Source organism: Corythoichthys intestinalis, chromosome 12 (assembly GCF_030265065.1).
Source record: "Corythoichthys intestinalis isolate RoL2023-P3 chromosome 12, ASM3026506v1, whole genome shotgun sequence".
In the NCBI taxonomy this organism is placed as follows: Eukaryota; Metazoa; Chordata; class Actinopteri; order Syngnathiformes; family Syngnathidae; genus Corythoichthys; species Corythoichthys intestinalis.
In genome coordinates this window covers 36,367,071-36,381,250 of record NC_080406.1, presented here as the reverse complement: position 1 = coordinate 36,381,250, position 14,180 = coordinate 36,367,071, and the positions used below count along the sequence as shown (strand labels likewise).

General features: G+C 38.9%; 1 protein-coding gene across 4 annotated transcripts in view; it reads left to right on the top strand.

The window, feature by feature from the left end:
• Positions 1–14,180, top strand: part of dip2a (disco-interacting protein 2 homolog A) — a 100,528-nt gene that overhangs the window by 53,887 nt on the left and 32,461 nt on the right. For 2 of the 4 annotated variants that reach the window (XM_057851735.1, XM_057851736.1), the window contains exons 6-14: positions 2,503–2,640; positions 3,159–3,200; positions 6,922–7,041; positions 9,759–9,956; positions 10,105–10,196; positions 10,875–10,985; positions 12,097–12,220; positions 12,308–12,417; positions 13,976–14,078. In XM_057851735.1, coding sequence (XP_057707718.1) covers positions 2,503–2,640; positions 3,159–3,200; positions 6,922–7,041; positions 9,759–9,956; positions 10,105–10,196; positions 10,875–10,985; positions 12,097–12,220; positions 12,308–12,417; positions 13,976–14,078 — 1,038 coding nt within the window. The remainder of the gene's footprint in view (positions 1–2,502; positions 2,641–3,158; positions 3,201–6,921; positions 7,042–9,758; positions 9,957–10,104; positions 10,197–10,874; positions 10,986–12,096; positions 12,221–12,307; positions 12,418–13,975; positions 14,079–14,180) is intronic. The other 2 variants (XM_057851737.1, XM_057851738.1) reach the window with 1 other exon arrangement.

Here is a 14,180-nt window from a genome sequence, read left to right as displayed (position 1 = left end):
TAAGTATTTAGTCAACCACTAATTGTGCAAGTTCTCCCACTTGAAAATATTAGAGAGGCCTGTAATTGTCAACATGGGTAAACCTTAACCACGAGAGACAGAATGTGGGAAAAAAAACAGAAAATCACCTTGTTTGATTTTTTTTAAAGAATTTATTTGCAAATCATGGTGGAAAATAAGTATTTGGTCAATACCAAAAGTTCATCTCAATACTTTGTTATGTACCCTTTGTTGGCAATAATGGAGGCCAAACGTTTTCTGTAACTCTTCATAAGCTTTTCACACACTGTTGCTGGTATTTTGGCCCATTCCTCCATGAAGATCTCCTCTAGAGCAGTGATGTTTTGGGGCTGTCGTTGGGCAACACAGACTTTCAACTCCCTCCACAGATTTTCTATGGGGTTGAGATCTGGAGACTGGCTAGGCCACTCCAGGACCTTGGCTGTGTGTTTGGGATAATTGTCATGCTGAAAGACCCAGCCACGTTTCATCTTCAATGCCCTTGTTGATGGAAGGAGATTTTCACTCAAAATCACTCGATACATGGCCCCATTCATTCTTTCCTTTACACAGATCAGTCGTCATGGTCCCTTTGCAGAAAAACAGTCCCAAAGCATGATGTCCCCCCCCATGCTTAACAGTGGGTATGGTGCAATTCAGTATTCTTTTTCCTCCAAACACGAGAACCTGTGTTTATACGAAAAAGTTCTATTTTGGTTTCATCTGACCATAACATATTCTCCCAGTCCTCTTCTGGATCATCCAAATGCTCTCTAGCGAACTGCAGACGGGCCTGTACGTGTACTTTCTTCAGCAGGGGGACACGTCTGGCAGTGCAGGATTTGAGTCCCTGGCGGCGCATTGTGTTACTGATAGTAGCCTTTGTTACTGTTGTCCCAGCTCTCTGTAGGTCATTCACTAGGTCCCCCCGTGTGGTTCTGGGATTTTTGCTCACCGTTCTTGTTATCATTTTGACGCCACGGGGTGAGGAGGGAGTTGAAAGTCCGTGTTGCCCAACGACAGCCCCAAAACATCACTGCTCTAGAGGAGATCTGCATGGAGGAATGGGCCAAAATACCAGCAACAGTGTGTGAAAAGCTTGTGAAGAGTTACAGAAAACGTTTGGCCTCCGTTATTGCCAACAAAGGGTACATAACAAAGTATTGAGATGAACTTTTGGTATTTACCAAATACTTATTTTCCACCATGATTCGCAAATAAATTATTTAAAAATCTAACAGTGACATTCTTTTTTTCCACATTCTGTCTTTCATGGTTGAGGTTTACCCATGTTGACAATTACAGGCCTCTCTAATATTTTCAAGTGGGAGAACTTGCAGAATTAGTGGTTGACTAAATACTTATTTGTCCTACTGTATATATATATATTTACAATTTTATTAATTCAATTTCCATATTTTTAACTAAATGCCTTCATAAGGCTTTTATTTATTTATTTATTTTTTACATTTTCATTCATTCCATACAGTTAAAAATATTTTTCATCATCAAAATTACATCAATTTATGCATTTCTGATCAGAGATTATTTAAAATTCTACACATACAAATACAATAGCTTTCTATAACTTAGCCCTCTTACAATAGCTAAGCCACACTAGAGGTGCAACGATTAATCGTCTAGGACCTTCAACTGAAACAGATTTCTTCATTATACTTTCGTTAAGTCGAATTCTTACTTGAACAAATATCTGCTTTTACTTTGGAAAACAACACTTCACATTTTTGCCAATTTTCGGACATCTTACTGTTTAAACTAGCTTCCTAATAAGGCTGCATCAACTAATCGATTAATAAATTATTTGCCAACGGATTTGATAATCGATACAGTTGAAGGAAATAGTCATCCATTTTGTCTTCATTGCAACTAACAAAATGCCGAAAACAACTTCAAGGAAAATTGTGAATATAATTGAAAGAAGTGACATTTATTCAATTAATCGATTATAAAAATAATCATTAGTTGCAGGCCTAAGCCGCACCCACCAAATTTATAAGAAATTTCTTTGCTAACATATAGACCACATTGCCGACATGCAAAAATCCATAAATAAGCCACACTTGACTATTACCTACAGGGTTCAAAGCAGGGAGAAAAATAGCACTTTATGGTCCGAAAATTACAGTTCTTGCTGAGTCCAATTAGATTCAATCTTCACGCGGCAGTGTGCGACCACTGCTTGACATTCAAAGTTGACATCTCTAGACACAAACGCATTCCAGCAACATCCAGGAAAAAAAGAACAAAAGGGAAGAGTTTGAGAAATCTGTTATAATGTGTGTTAGTTTTCCATATCTTCTAATTCATATAGTTTTAATTGTATTCTCGCTGTACTGCTTTCCATAGTGAATCATCCAAAAACAAAGTAAAGTTTCTCTGGTAAAATTCTGAGTATGTAGAATCTAAGGATAAGTCTCTTTTAAAATGAATGAATGAAGAGATTGCTAGTTGACACATCATTTGTCACCCCTTCTATCACAGATAACCACATAGCTCCTCCAGATGTGACGGGCCTCTCGGAGCGCTCATCCATCCACGCAGAGCAGTCTCACGTCACTTCGATACGGGGCGTGTCCCGTAGCTACAACCACCACACCAGCATCATGGAGACGGCAGATGGTTAGTGTCCTGCAAGCACACTGCTACGCGCTTCCTTCCGGTTTGCCTCCCCTGCTGTTTGTCCCTCTGTTTTTCCTCTTTAGTCAGTCTTCCAATCAGACTGGCACAAGCTGCCGGCGAACCCTCTATGTGTTGCTATGGTAACACCTCTCCTCCTTTGCCCCTTGTAAAAAAAATCTCCAATAGACTCTTAAGTTACTCTGTGATAAAACAGTTTCCATTATTAGTTTTTTTCAATACTAATCAATGTTTTATTATCATTCTACTGATAAATTTTGGACTCTTGAGTGTGAAACATTTAACTCCGTGGTAAATTGCAATGTTATTTATTGGTTATAAAAACAGCCTTCAAGCAACATTTGTCTTAGGGCTCTGGATCACAAGGACAGTGTTTTAATTCATGTTTGTCGAATCAATCGAGAGGATAAAAAAAAGATGAAGCTAGCATCTCTTTTTGATTAGAAACTGCGTTGGTGGAGGATTATATTCATTGACGTCCTCATTTGTTTCTCCTCCAGGCTGTGAATGGAGAGGTGAGGGATCCCTCAGTTTGATAAATGGTATTTATTATTGCTACCATTGCTACCATGGCAGCCTGTGCGTTTTTCTGTGCATGTGACATGACGACTGTCAGGTGTTGCACCCCTCCGCCAGCCATGTTCCTCCCAAAAAAAGAGACGTGAAGTCACTCATTTGATCCATCTGTTTTTGATGTTGTTCATATTGTTGAAAGTCTTGCTGACAAGGTCAGTGCGTTTGCATCTGTGGCATTGTGATTATTATTTCCTGATCTGCGTGCTCGATACTGTTGTACACAACAGTTGATGTAAAAAGGCCGATTACGTGTCATATGTGCATGAGTATTTTATGTTTCTTTTTGGAGTTTTTTTGAGTGTCATCTCAAAACATCAAATGTGGGACAATATATTAGATAAGGCCGTCTAATAATTTGACTGTGATTGTTTATCGTGAAAAAATTGAGGTCGATCTCAGTGATAAGAGCCAACCAGAGGCAACATTTTCCTGCTCTACTTTCACTTGTCAAACTGAAATTAAAATGAAAGGTGGTGGAAATGTGCGTGACAATAGCAAACCCGTGTATATATTTTATGTTGTTTAATCTTTCATAAGGCAACTAACTATTTTTGGTAATTTAAAAAAACTCATAAAAATCTTGTATCCACATATGTGGACATCATATTATGCGTCATAGCCCACTATATTAACATTTGGTACAGTAGTAGTACATGACTCAAAATGTGATGTTCATTAAAGAGAATTATAATACTAAGGGGCTGTGAGATATCAATAGAACCGTTATGTGGCAAGATAACAAATATTAATAAAGTTAACAAAAAAAATAAATCACATTCGTGACCAGTTATCGAAGATAGATTGAAAATCACGAACATTTCCGAATGTAGCCCGGAAAAAGCCGAATGGGGCTGTGACGTCACAGCCAGGAAACAAAGGTCAAGGCAGGTGCCATCGTTGTTTATCGACAAGAGAGTTGCGTCCGTGTTTTATCAAAAAATCGGTAAAATGGTTCAAACCTGTCGTGCTATGTGGTGTACAAATAGCCATTTGTCGCAATGTAGTACCCATGAGTTCCCGAATGCGAGAAAAAGACCTGGTCCACGCAGACAATGGGTAAAGTTCGTCTGTGCAAAGAGGGCTAATTTTGCAGACCCAGCCTCCGGCACGGTTTTTTGTGGTGTGCATTTTACACCTGAAAGCTGTTCGAACTATGGACAAATTAAATCAGGTTTAGCTAAGAAATTGCTGCTGAAAGCAGATGCAGTGCCCACCATACACGCGCAGCCACCTAAATGTCCCGACATATCAAGAAAGAGGACGATGACTGCCACTGATGAGACCACCCCACCACCCCAGTTAAAGCAAAGGAGGGGAGCAGCCAAGCTTGAAATGGCCAGAGTGAGTACTCTTTTATAATAAAAAACATATCATGCATTGGATATAGGACTGGACACATGTCTTAATTATCGCTCGTAAAATAAATACAACAAATCCTTTAATTCCATTCATATTTGTGTCTGTTGCCAGAGCGAAAACTTATGAAAGCACAATAAATGATAATCATTCTATATGTTACTTTATTTTGCGGTCACAGCTTCACAAAAAGAAATGCAAAACAAACCATTCGGTGTTTCCCACACGATCTGTTGCCGGTGTTTCATCAGTGTGATTGCTCCCCTCAATGATCGTTTCATTAGGCTGCATTGGCTTTCGTTTGGGCTCAAATTGATAACCCAAAACACCAAAGAAAGGTTCATAACTCTTCTCGTCACTATTAGAAGAACGTTTGTTACGTCGGATTCGTCGCTGCAACTAGAAACAAAATTGTCCGCCATCATCGCCGCCATTCAGTACTTTGTCAGGACCCAAGCACTGACCCGGGTGTTTCCTAGTTGTGACGTCACGCACACAATATGCTTGTTTCCGGGATCTCGGGCGCCAGTTGTTTTAGCTTGACAGTCGATCCAAATTTCTATCTTTTTCTTGGTGTTGCGATGTGTGTAATCACACGAAGTGGCATGATATGATTCCAAAAGGCATGCGTTTATGGATAGATGATGGAAAGTTAGCATTTCCCCAGGTGTTGTAATACTCTTTAACGTAGATGCCTAGTCTCAATTGTTATCAGATATTTATATTTTTCATTATTAATCATTAGTCTTTTAACGAATGAGTAAGATGATAATTTGATAAAACAATAACAATTCATCATCAGCTCTCCTGCGTATAAGCATTCAAGTACGCTCTACAGATAGATATCCGATTAATTGTATGCTAAGTCAAATTTCCACTTAATAAAATGCAAAAATGTTGCATGACAGTGATGCAATGTAATGGATGGGATGTTTCGGTTGTAGAGAAAAATGGCCTGATTCTCAGAACCATAATATGTTAATTATCACAACCAAGTCCTCATCTGCAATTAAAGTCCATTAATTTATCGAAGCCTTTGAGTGCATGGGACTCAGGGCGATCAGATGTTGTCGAACTTGTCTAATTGGCCCACCAGGTGCTGCGCTGCCCCTTAACATGTGCGAGCCCAATATGTGTTTGCCTTTCTATGAGCAGACTGAGGCTGTCTGAGCCGACCTTATTATAGAACAAAAACGCATCAGGCAAGCTGTGTGCAGCTGTGGTCTCCGTCTCCTGTGGCTGGAATGTCTGACACTTGCCCCTCCCCAACATAGAATCAATTCACTTGGACAAAACCATGTTACAAATAGCTAACAAATGCCTGTTTCTACTGGGCAGTTCAGACCAGTTGAGTTTATGGTCAATTAGTACCATTGACGGTGATAGAAATCCAATCCATTTGAACCGGGAGAAGCTGGCCTCAAATCACTGCCAACCTTCCCAGTTCAAATGGCTTGGACAACTGTCAATGGCAGTGAGTTAAACGACAAGGACATAATGATTTCTATAAATAAGCATCACAAATGTCTTCCAACGGGTAATGATATACTGTATTTAAATTGTACATTTTGTTTTGGCTAGCATATAAGGTTTTGAAGACCCTGACAGAGCACCACTGATATTTTCTATCTTAGCTGAGTTAACAGAATAGGCAATGTTACCTAATAGTGCTCGCTCATTTGTCAAATTAATATATATTTTGAGGATGCCCAGTTGTTAACAATGCCACATCATGCTTGACACGTCACTTCTTAACTTGGCCAAAATGACCACTTTTTGATGGTTCCAAAATTAACACACACAAAAATGTAAGAATGTACACTTACAAAAACAACAACACATTTTTTAAATACAAAAATACCTAATCCACAACACAATTTTTTACGCAATAATTATCAGTTAAAATCAACATTATTTTTCATCCATGCAATAGTCAAAGACAATTATAATACCAGCTTAAGTGGTAATATTAACACTTCGATTTATCTGTGTACAGTACCAAAATCGAACTGCATTATTGTCAACTTAAGTTCCAACCACTTGCCGTGAGCTGAGCACATACACCTAATGACAGACCTCAAGTCTCAGATGCTGGTTCGGAGACGACAGATGGTTGCTAGGCAGCAGGCAGATCCTCACAACCTGATTAGTCATCCTGGAAGGGTTATTGGAGAGTTTGCTGACTTAAAAACACTAACTTTGGCACACCAGTGTGCCTCAATGCCTTGAAGCAGTCTTCTGATCTTCTGTATGTTTTCTCCTTACTCATCCATTCTCCTCATTAACGAATTTGACTTCACACGCCATCCTCTTCGCAACATCATTGTTTAGGTGTTCCAGTCAACAGCCGAGTGTCCTCCAAAATCCAGCAATTGCTCAACACACTGAAAAGACCGAAGCGACCACCTTTGCGAGAATTCTTTGTGGACGACTTCGAGGAGCTCATGGATGGTGAGTTTATACTCACAGTTGCCACTATACTTAGGCGTCTTTGAGTGGCGTGAAAAGCACTCTAGAAATAAAATGTATTATTATTATACTAGGTTTCCGACATAGTCCAGGTTCCGTATTTGCCTTGGTAATGCAAATCCATATTTGCCTCGGCACACCCTACAATATAGGTTGGTGCACAGTGAACAGTAGCTTGGTTTATTTCTGAGGTCCACTGTTGTGCTGGGCAATATGATGTTATTAAATTATGTATAATCATGAATTTCTTCTGTCATCTCTAACGTAAATTTCAATACTATATTGGACCTAGAGGAGCACTCTTGTGAGAGAAGACCTCCACCTAAGCAGCCAAATTCCAAGCATCCCCATATTTGTGAGAGTGGGCGCTCCCTTCCCTCATGCCCCAAAGTGTGATCACTCTTTCTCTTGTCATCATTTCAGCTATTCTATTTTGTTTTAAATAGGCAAATTTATTATTAAGGTATCGCGAAAGTCTTTTCCTGACCTTTGCGACCTTGATTTAATGACGTCTTCCGTTACATATTACAAACATCCTGCAAGTTTGATAATAATCTCTTTATTTGTTTTTGGTTATCTTTAACACATATTTTTGACCACTGCGACCTTTGACCTTGTTACATCAAAATGTAATCACCTCTTTCGTTTCATATTAAAAACATATCCTGCAAGTTTTACAGTAGTTCCTTTTTTTGTTCTTGAGTTGTCTTGAACACAAACATACAGAAATTCGGAACCGAATACATAACCTAAATACACTGTGCTCAACTCTCCAGTGTTGATACTTCGTAAATCAGTGATGTTGTACGGCTACTAGAGATGCCTGTACTAGCAAACCAGTTGTGTGATAAATTATCACACAGCACAAGCACGTGGTGCATAAATACAGTGGTACCTCGACATACGATCGCTTCGACACGCGATCTTTTCGAGATCCGACGTAAAATTTGACTCGCCGTTTGTTTCTACATCCGGCGACGTGCTCGAAATACGACGACATGACAGCGCCGCAGATGGACGCGCGGTGAATTATCTTGTGAGCGAAATCAACACAGGTTCTAAGCAGGTTAGTGCCGGTGGTGAAACAAGGAAAATGTGACACTTACCATTAAGATGGTGATGAAAATGGAAATGATAGAAAAATATGAGCGTGGGGTGCGCATTCGTGAACTGGCTCAACAATACGGCCGTAGAATGTTGACGATCTCCACGGTCCTCATCTGACCTCGCCAGTCTTTATACGTTAAGGTGACAATTATTGTTGTGGTAACATCGCCAAAGAAATCACCAGCTTTGTCAGGTTTTTATTATTTATTTCAGAACTTGTGCAACACAACACGCCTACTGTCCACCACAGTTGACGGTGTTCTCAACAGAACATTAAAAGACAAAGTAAATCTCAACCGCACCTCTCCCTCTAACTGTGAGTTCAAGTACAGTATGCAAAAAATGTCTGCCACATTGGAACCCGAACCGTTACATTATTACAGGAATTATTATCAATATTATATTATTATTCCGGTTTTTATTAATAATTTATTTGTTTTACTATGTGTAATTGCCACTTGTAAGAGTACCAGCTATATTTATTAAGGCTTTAGTGTAGGTTTTCAGGCTGCAGAACGAATTAATGGAATTATAATGTATTCTTATGGGAAAATCCTGCTCGACATATGACCATTTCGACTTAGAAACAATGTCCTGGAACGAATTAACTTTGTATGTAGTGGTACCACTGTTAATGAAACAGTTAATGAAAATGGACACATATAGCCATCATTACTACGATGGCAAAGAAACAGCCACTGATAAAGACAAACACAGAATTATTAATAACCTTTTTTTCATTAGGTAATTAAAAATATACTAAGTCGTAGTTTATCGTTAATATGATATTAAATGGCCCATATCGTAATAAAAGATTTTTACCATCTCGCCCAAACTTGTCGACTGCGTGCCATTGTTGTTGTTGCTGTACCAAGCCCATTGCCACACCTTGCAAATAAACAGTCCAAGTAAGCGTTTAGATAAGTAATTATTTTTCTTTGTTGTCCGCCCACCTCCTACTGTGGATCAGAGACCACCAGGTGTGCTCAGGGAGTGGTAAGGCAGAGCCAGGCCTCAGAAACACAGACACACATTGTGGACCGGTCTTGTTTTCTCGTGGAATTCCTCCATTCCTCATCGGCCCGTCGTGACTTTTGGGTGGTACTCTGCCAGGCTGAATAAACACTGTGCAAATGAAAACACAGCAGGATTAGTACCACACCAGCAGGTCATTGTAAAGCACTCTAAACTCTGGCAGAGCAGAGTGAACCTCTGCAGAATGAGTGTTGTGTGCGAGGAGAACTTTCCTGGTTGAAGTGTTTTATCTGGAAAGCACAAATGAGATGGAATTTTAAAGAAGTTGGGCACCCCCAAAAAGTGTTAAGGAATGAATATGCGGCTTCAATCCACTAGCCTTATTTCAGTCCTTGCTATCTTGCCATCAAACTATCCCTGCCTCCCTCTGAGGAATGTATAAATCACTGATTTACCACTACCTTATAAAACACTCCTGCAGAATTGCTGCACAGAGCAATGGTATCTGCTGTCAAAGCAATTATGTGCTTGGGACACTGCACCATTGTTGCCTTCAAGTGGTTGTGGGTTTATTTGTGTTCCTGCTAGATTTTCCAGCATGAATATTACTTTTTCAGTCCAACAACCCAATCCAAACCAGCCAAAGCCAGAAGGACAACTGATGTGCCCCCTTGAAGGAGATCATCTTGGAGTGGTCACCAACTGGCCACCCTCATTGACAGCAGCCTTGCAACGATGGGGAACCACCCAGCCCAAGAGCCCTTGTCTGACGGCGCTCGATAACGCCGGCAAACCTGTCTACACTCTCACCTATGGTAGGTATTGTTAATTAAACTGTCCAATGTCTTTGATAACTGTTTTACATGCTTTTTTGAGTGTTTTTATGTGGAACATAATGCATTCGTAACACACCTGACATTAAATCTTCAAATATTTGTGTTGCACTTTGTTTTTTCACTGCAGGTAAACTATGGACACGCAGTCAAAAACTGGCCTACACCCTTCTCAACAAGCTTAGCACAAGGAATGAACCTTTGCTTATGCCAGGAGATAGGGTATGTTTTGAGACAGCAGAGACAATTGAGTTTTTCCTGACAATCTGAAAATGCCGGACCGCAGGCCCTTATGAAAAGATCAGATATGGGGGCAGATTTGTACATTAAGACCTGCAGTCTGGATATAGCCTTAGTGTTCTGTTTTAGACCATGAGCATTAACCAAAAAAAATCTTACCGTAAGAATGTATTCTCTGTATTATTTTGGTGTTCTTCATGTTTTGGTCTCATTTTCGACCTCTAAAACAGGGTTTTAAACTCATCTTTGTCGTGGGCTTCATCCTGATTCTGGTTTTCTTCGGAGGGCCATTATATATGTCAACAAGTGCTGCTACCATTCATTGACTAATCGACAACTCATAGACTATAAAATCAATCAACAACTATTTTGATAGTCTCTTAGTTGTTTAGATATCGTCTACTTAGTCCTAAATGAAAGATGAATGGCTACCGAACTTTTATTTGAATTTGATTTCAGCGAGAAACATGAATTTTCGAGGTCCACGTAAATTGTGGCGTGCCCGATGTTGCCCCTGGGCCGCAGGTTTAACATCTGTGCTCTAAAGTTGATCTGTCCTCTCTTTTATCATTCATTCAAAAGCCAGTATCAGATCTCTGTGAGGAAAGATTAAACTTTTTGACGCACAAAACATTACCAGATTTGGATTTTTATCCACAGGTTGCACTTGTGTTCCCCAACAATGACCCTGTGATGTTCATGGTGGCTTTCTATGGCTGTCTACTGGCAGAGTTGGTGCCTGTACCCATTGAAGTGCCGTTAACCAGAAAGGTAATGGTCACAAGACACTTCTTGGCATTTTAAAATCAAGAGAGAGAACAATTGTATATTTAAATCAATGGCATTTATTGGTTATTTGTTTACTTTAGTACTGCAACGATTAATCATTTAACTCGAGTATTCGATTAGAAAAAAAATATTCAAATTCAATTTTGTTGCTTCGATTATTCGTTTAATTAAAGTGGCGTTGGAATGGTTTCTTTTAAAAGTGAACTGTCCTCTAGTCTGCCTCATTTCACATGGCTGAATCCAAATGCTCCCTGTTAAGACCAATGTAAGCTAAGCTTTTTAATGCATTTGTAAATTAGTTTATAGATATATTTAGCCGTTTTTTTGGTGGGAATATGTGTCTGAACCATTTGTTAAGAGCATTGTAAAAATAAAAAAATAAATAAAAAAGTTAGCATTTATAGCATTTAAGCTAGCGGACTTTTGTTCTTTTGTTGTACATAGATCCTTGTTTATTTATTTTTTTAATACGTTTTGACGCTCAAATCAAGTGTTTTTATTTTCCATGTTCCTTATCCGATTACTCGAATATTCGAACTAACTAGTTCATCGATTAATCGACTAATGAAATAATCGATAGCTGCAGACCTGGTTTACTTCAGATCACATGGACTTCTCCTTTTTACTGCTTGTTATTGTTATTCTGGTCTCAATTCTAATACCCTTGTACAATTTGTTGCAAAGAACATCTTGTTTTTGGGGCCACGTCATTGTTATTTGTCAAAGTCGCCTCATCTGTTTGGTGTTCTATTTCAAGCGCATTATAATGCATTGAGAGTCAGCTAGCGCAACAATCGCGAGCAAATTTACCATCATGAGTTGTACGTGCTGCATGTTAATTCGTGTACTTGATTGCCCTTTATAAGCATGCTGTTTGCGGAAGCTGTTCACTAACAAATGAGATTGAAGTGAAGTGAAAGGATTGTTATTCCACTCCAGCTATGTCATCAGACGCCCACAGTTCCTGAGATGAATTTATTTATTTTATAAATCATTTTTGGGTCTTAGCACCTCTCCTTTCTGAAACTTTTCATTTTCTTCTCCAAGAGTTGAACATGTGAGTGTTAACCTTTTATATATATTCGTCTTACAGGATGCTGGAAGTCAACAAATTGGCTTTCTGCTTGGCAGCTGCGGGGTGACGCTGGCTCTTACTACTGACGCTTGTCAGAAAGGTTTACCCAAAGCACAAACGGGAGAGGTAGCCACATTCAAAGGTACAGCCTGCTCGCTTTTTTTTCACTCCCAATTTGATTTTGCTACAATTTGGTTTTTCAACCGATTTCTCATCTTGGCTTCTTCAGGCTGGCCGAGGTTGCTGTGGTTTGTGACAGATGGAAAACACGTTGTGAAACCTCCTAAAGACTGGCATCCTCCAATACGCGAAGCAAGCAATGACATAGCCTACATAGAAGTGAGGGAATTTATTACAATAGTTTTTATTAACGGTACATCATCAGAACTACCGTATCAAATTGAGTATTGGGAGACTTTTTAATATTGGCGAATTTTGTATTGCTGTACAAAGAACAGATTCAATCAAATAAATCCGAACGCAAAACATTGATCAACATGGTCATCTTTTCATCATCTGTCCTTTAAAGCAACAGCTGGTAACTTTTCAGTTTTGGCCGATTTTAGCGATGCAGGTGGTCAAAAGCAGTAGTGTTTTGCCTTAAGGAGGACTGTGTTTCCCATGAAGACCAGCGCATGAGCGCATAGTATCATAAAATCCTCATCTACCAGTGGCCTGCAGATAGATTAAATGACATTCCTGTTTCCAGCAGCTGTGTGAAGGATGAATAGCAATAAGGTAATGAATCCATTTGTGGCTAAACAATAGCATATGATGGTTAGCAACCGTGTGGATAATACCCCCCTCCCTACCCGAAATCGTCAGCGCTGATGAGTTCGGTTGGGGGGGGGTCAATGTTTATTCTTGAGTGTCCTTTTATCCCTTCCCCCCCCCAGAAAAAACTTTTTGTCTCTTTTGTTGCTCTGCCAACTTTGCAAATTTCGCGCAAAAGCATTCTCATCTATTGCTGCATGAATGATGAAAGGGGGAAGTAACGTATGCGGTAAAACAGTCAGCTTATTTGTAGTTTTTTTGTGTGGCAGGGTCCCTCCTCAAAGTTAATAAGTGCCGGTGAAAGTGATAAAGACCGTCTCAAGATATAAAAGAGGTGTCATTCAACTAGTTGTCAGTCGACATATGTTATGAAAATATTTTATAAAGGTTGAAAAGTTACCTATTGTTGCTTTGAACACTATGAAATTCATAATAATCTACTTTAGATTTTTACCAGGAGCCATGGCCAAAGTTGTTTTTTATTCATTTATAATTTTATTTATATTTTCTTCTGACCATTTTAATGTTATATTATATTATATTATATTATAATTTTATAATAATATAATATTTTTTATAATAAATTTATTAATAAACTACTGGATATTTGTACGAATATAAAAAATATGATAATAATGAATAATAAAATAACTAAACAATAATTAATAATATTAAAGTTAAGGTTTTTTTTTTAATTGCCAGAAATAGTCAATTGTCTTTTAAAGGGTTAAAAACAGTGGTTTTCATTTGAATGTTTCAGCAAAAAAAAAAAAAAATTGCTTTATATTTTATTTCTTGTGAATTGTATTTGTAATGTGAATTGTAATTTATTGTGTTAATTGTGTACATATAAACCTATAAAATTGCATCGTGGCAGACTTAGTAATATCGGCAAATATCGTATCATTGGTGATTTAGACACCTGGAATTCACACAGTATCCACAGGGACGCTTGTTGATTGCGTGCTTTCGGGTTAATTTTGGGCCCACGTCTGCTCAAAAATCTGACATTGAAGATAATTTTTACTGAAAAGCATATTCGGTGCAGAGGAAGGAATGGATTGGATTACTGTAGTTCGGATGCAAACTGGCGTGCTGTTTTGACGTGTTCTTTCTTGTACAGTATAAAACCAGCAAGGAGGGAAGCACCATGGGGATCACAGTGAGCCATTCAGCTATGCTCGCTCACTGTCACGCTCTCACACAAGCCTGCGGCTACACTGAAGGTAAGCTCCAACATCACCCTAAATGCCCCCCCCCCCCCCCAATTGCATTAGCTTCAGCTGCACTAACAATAAATCTTTGTTAATGTACATAAAAATGATGGA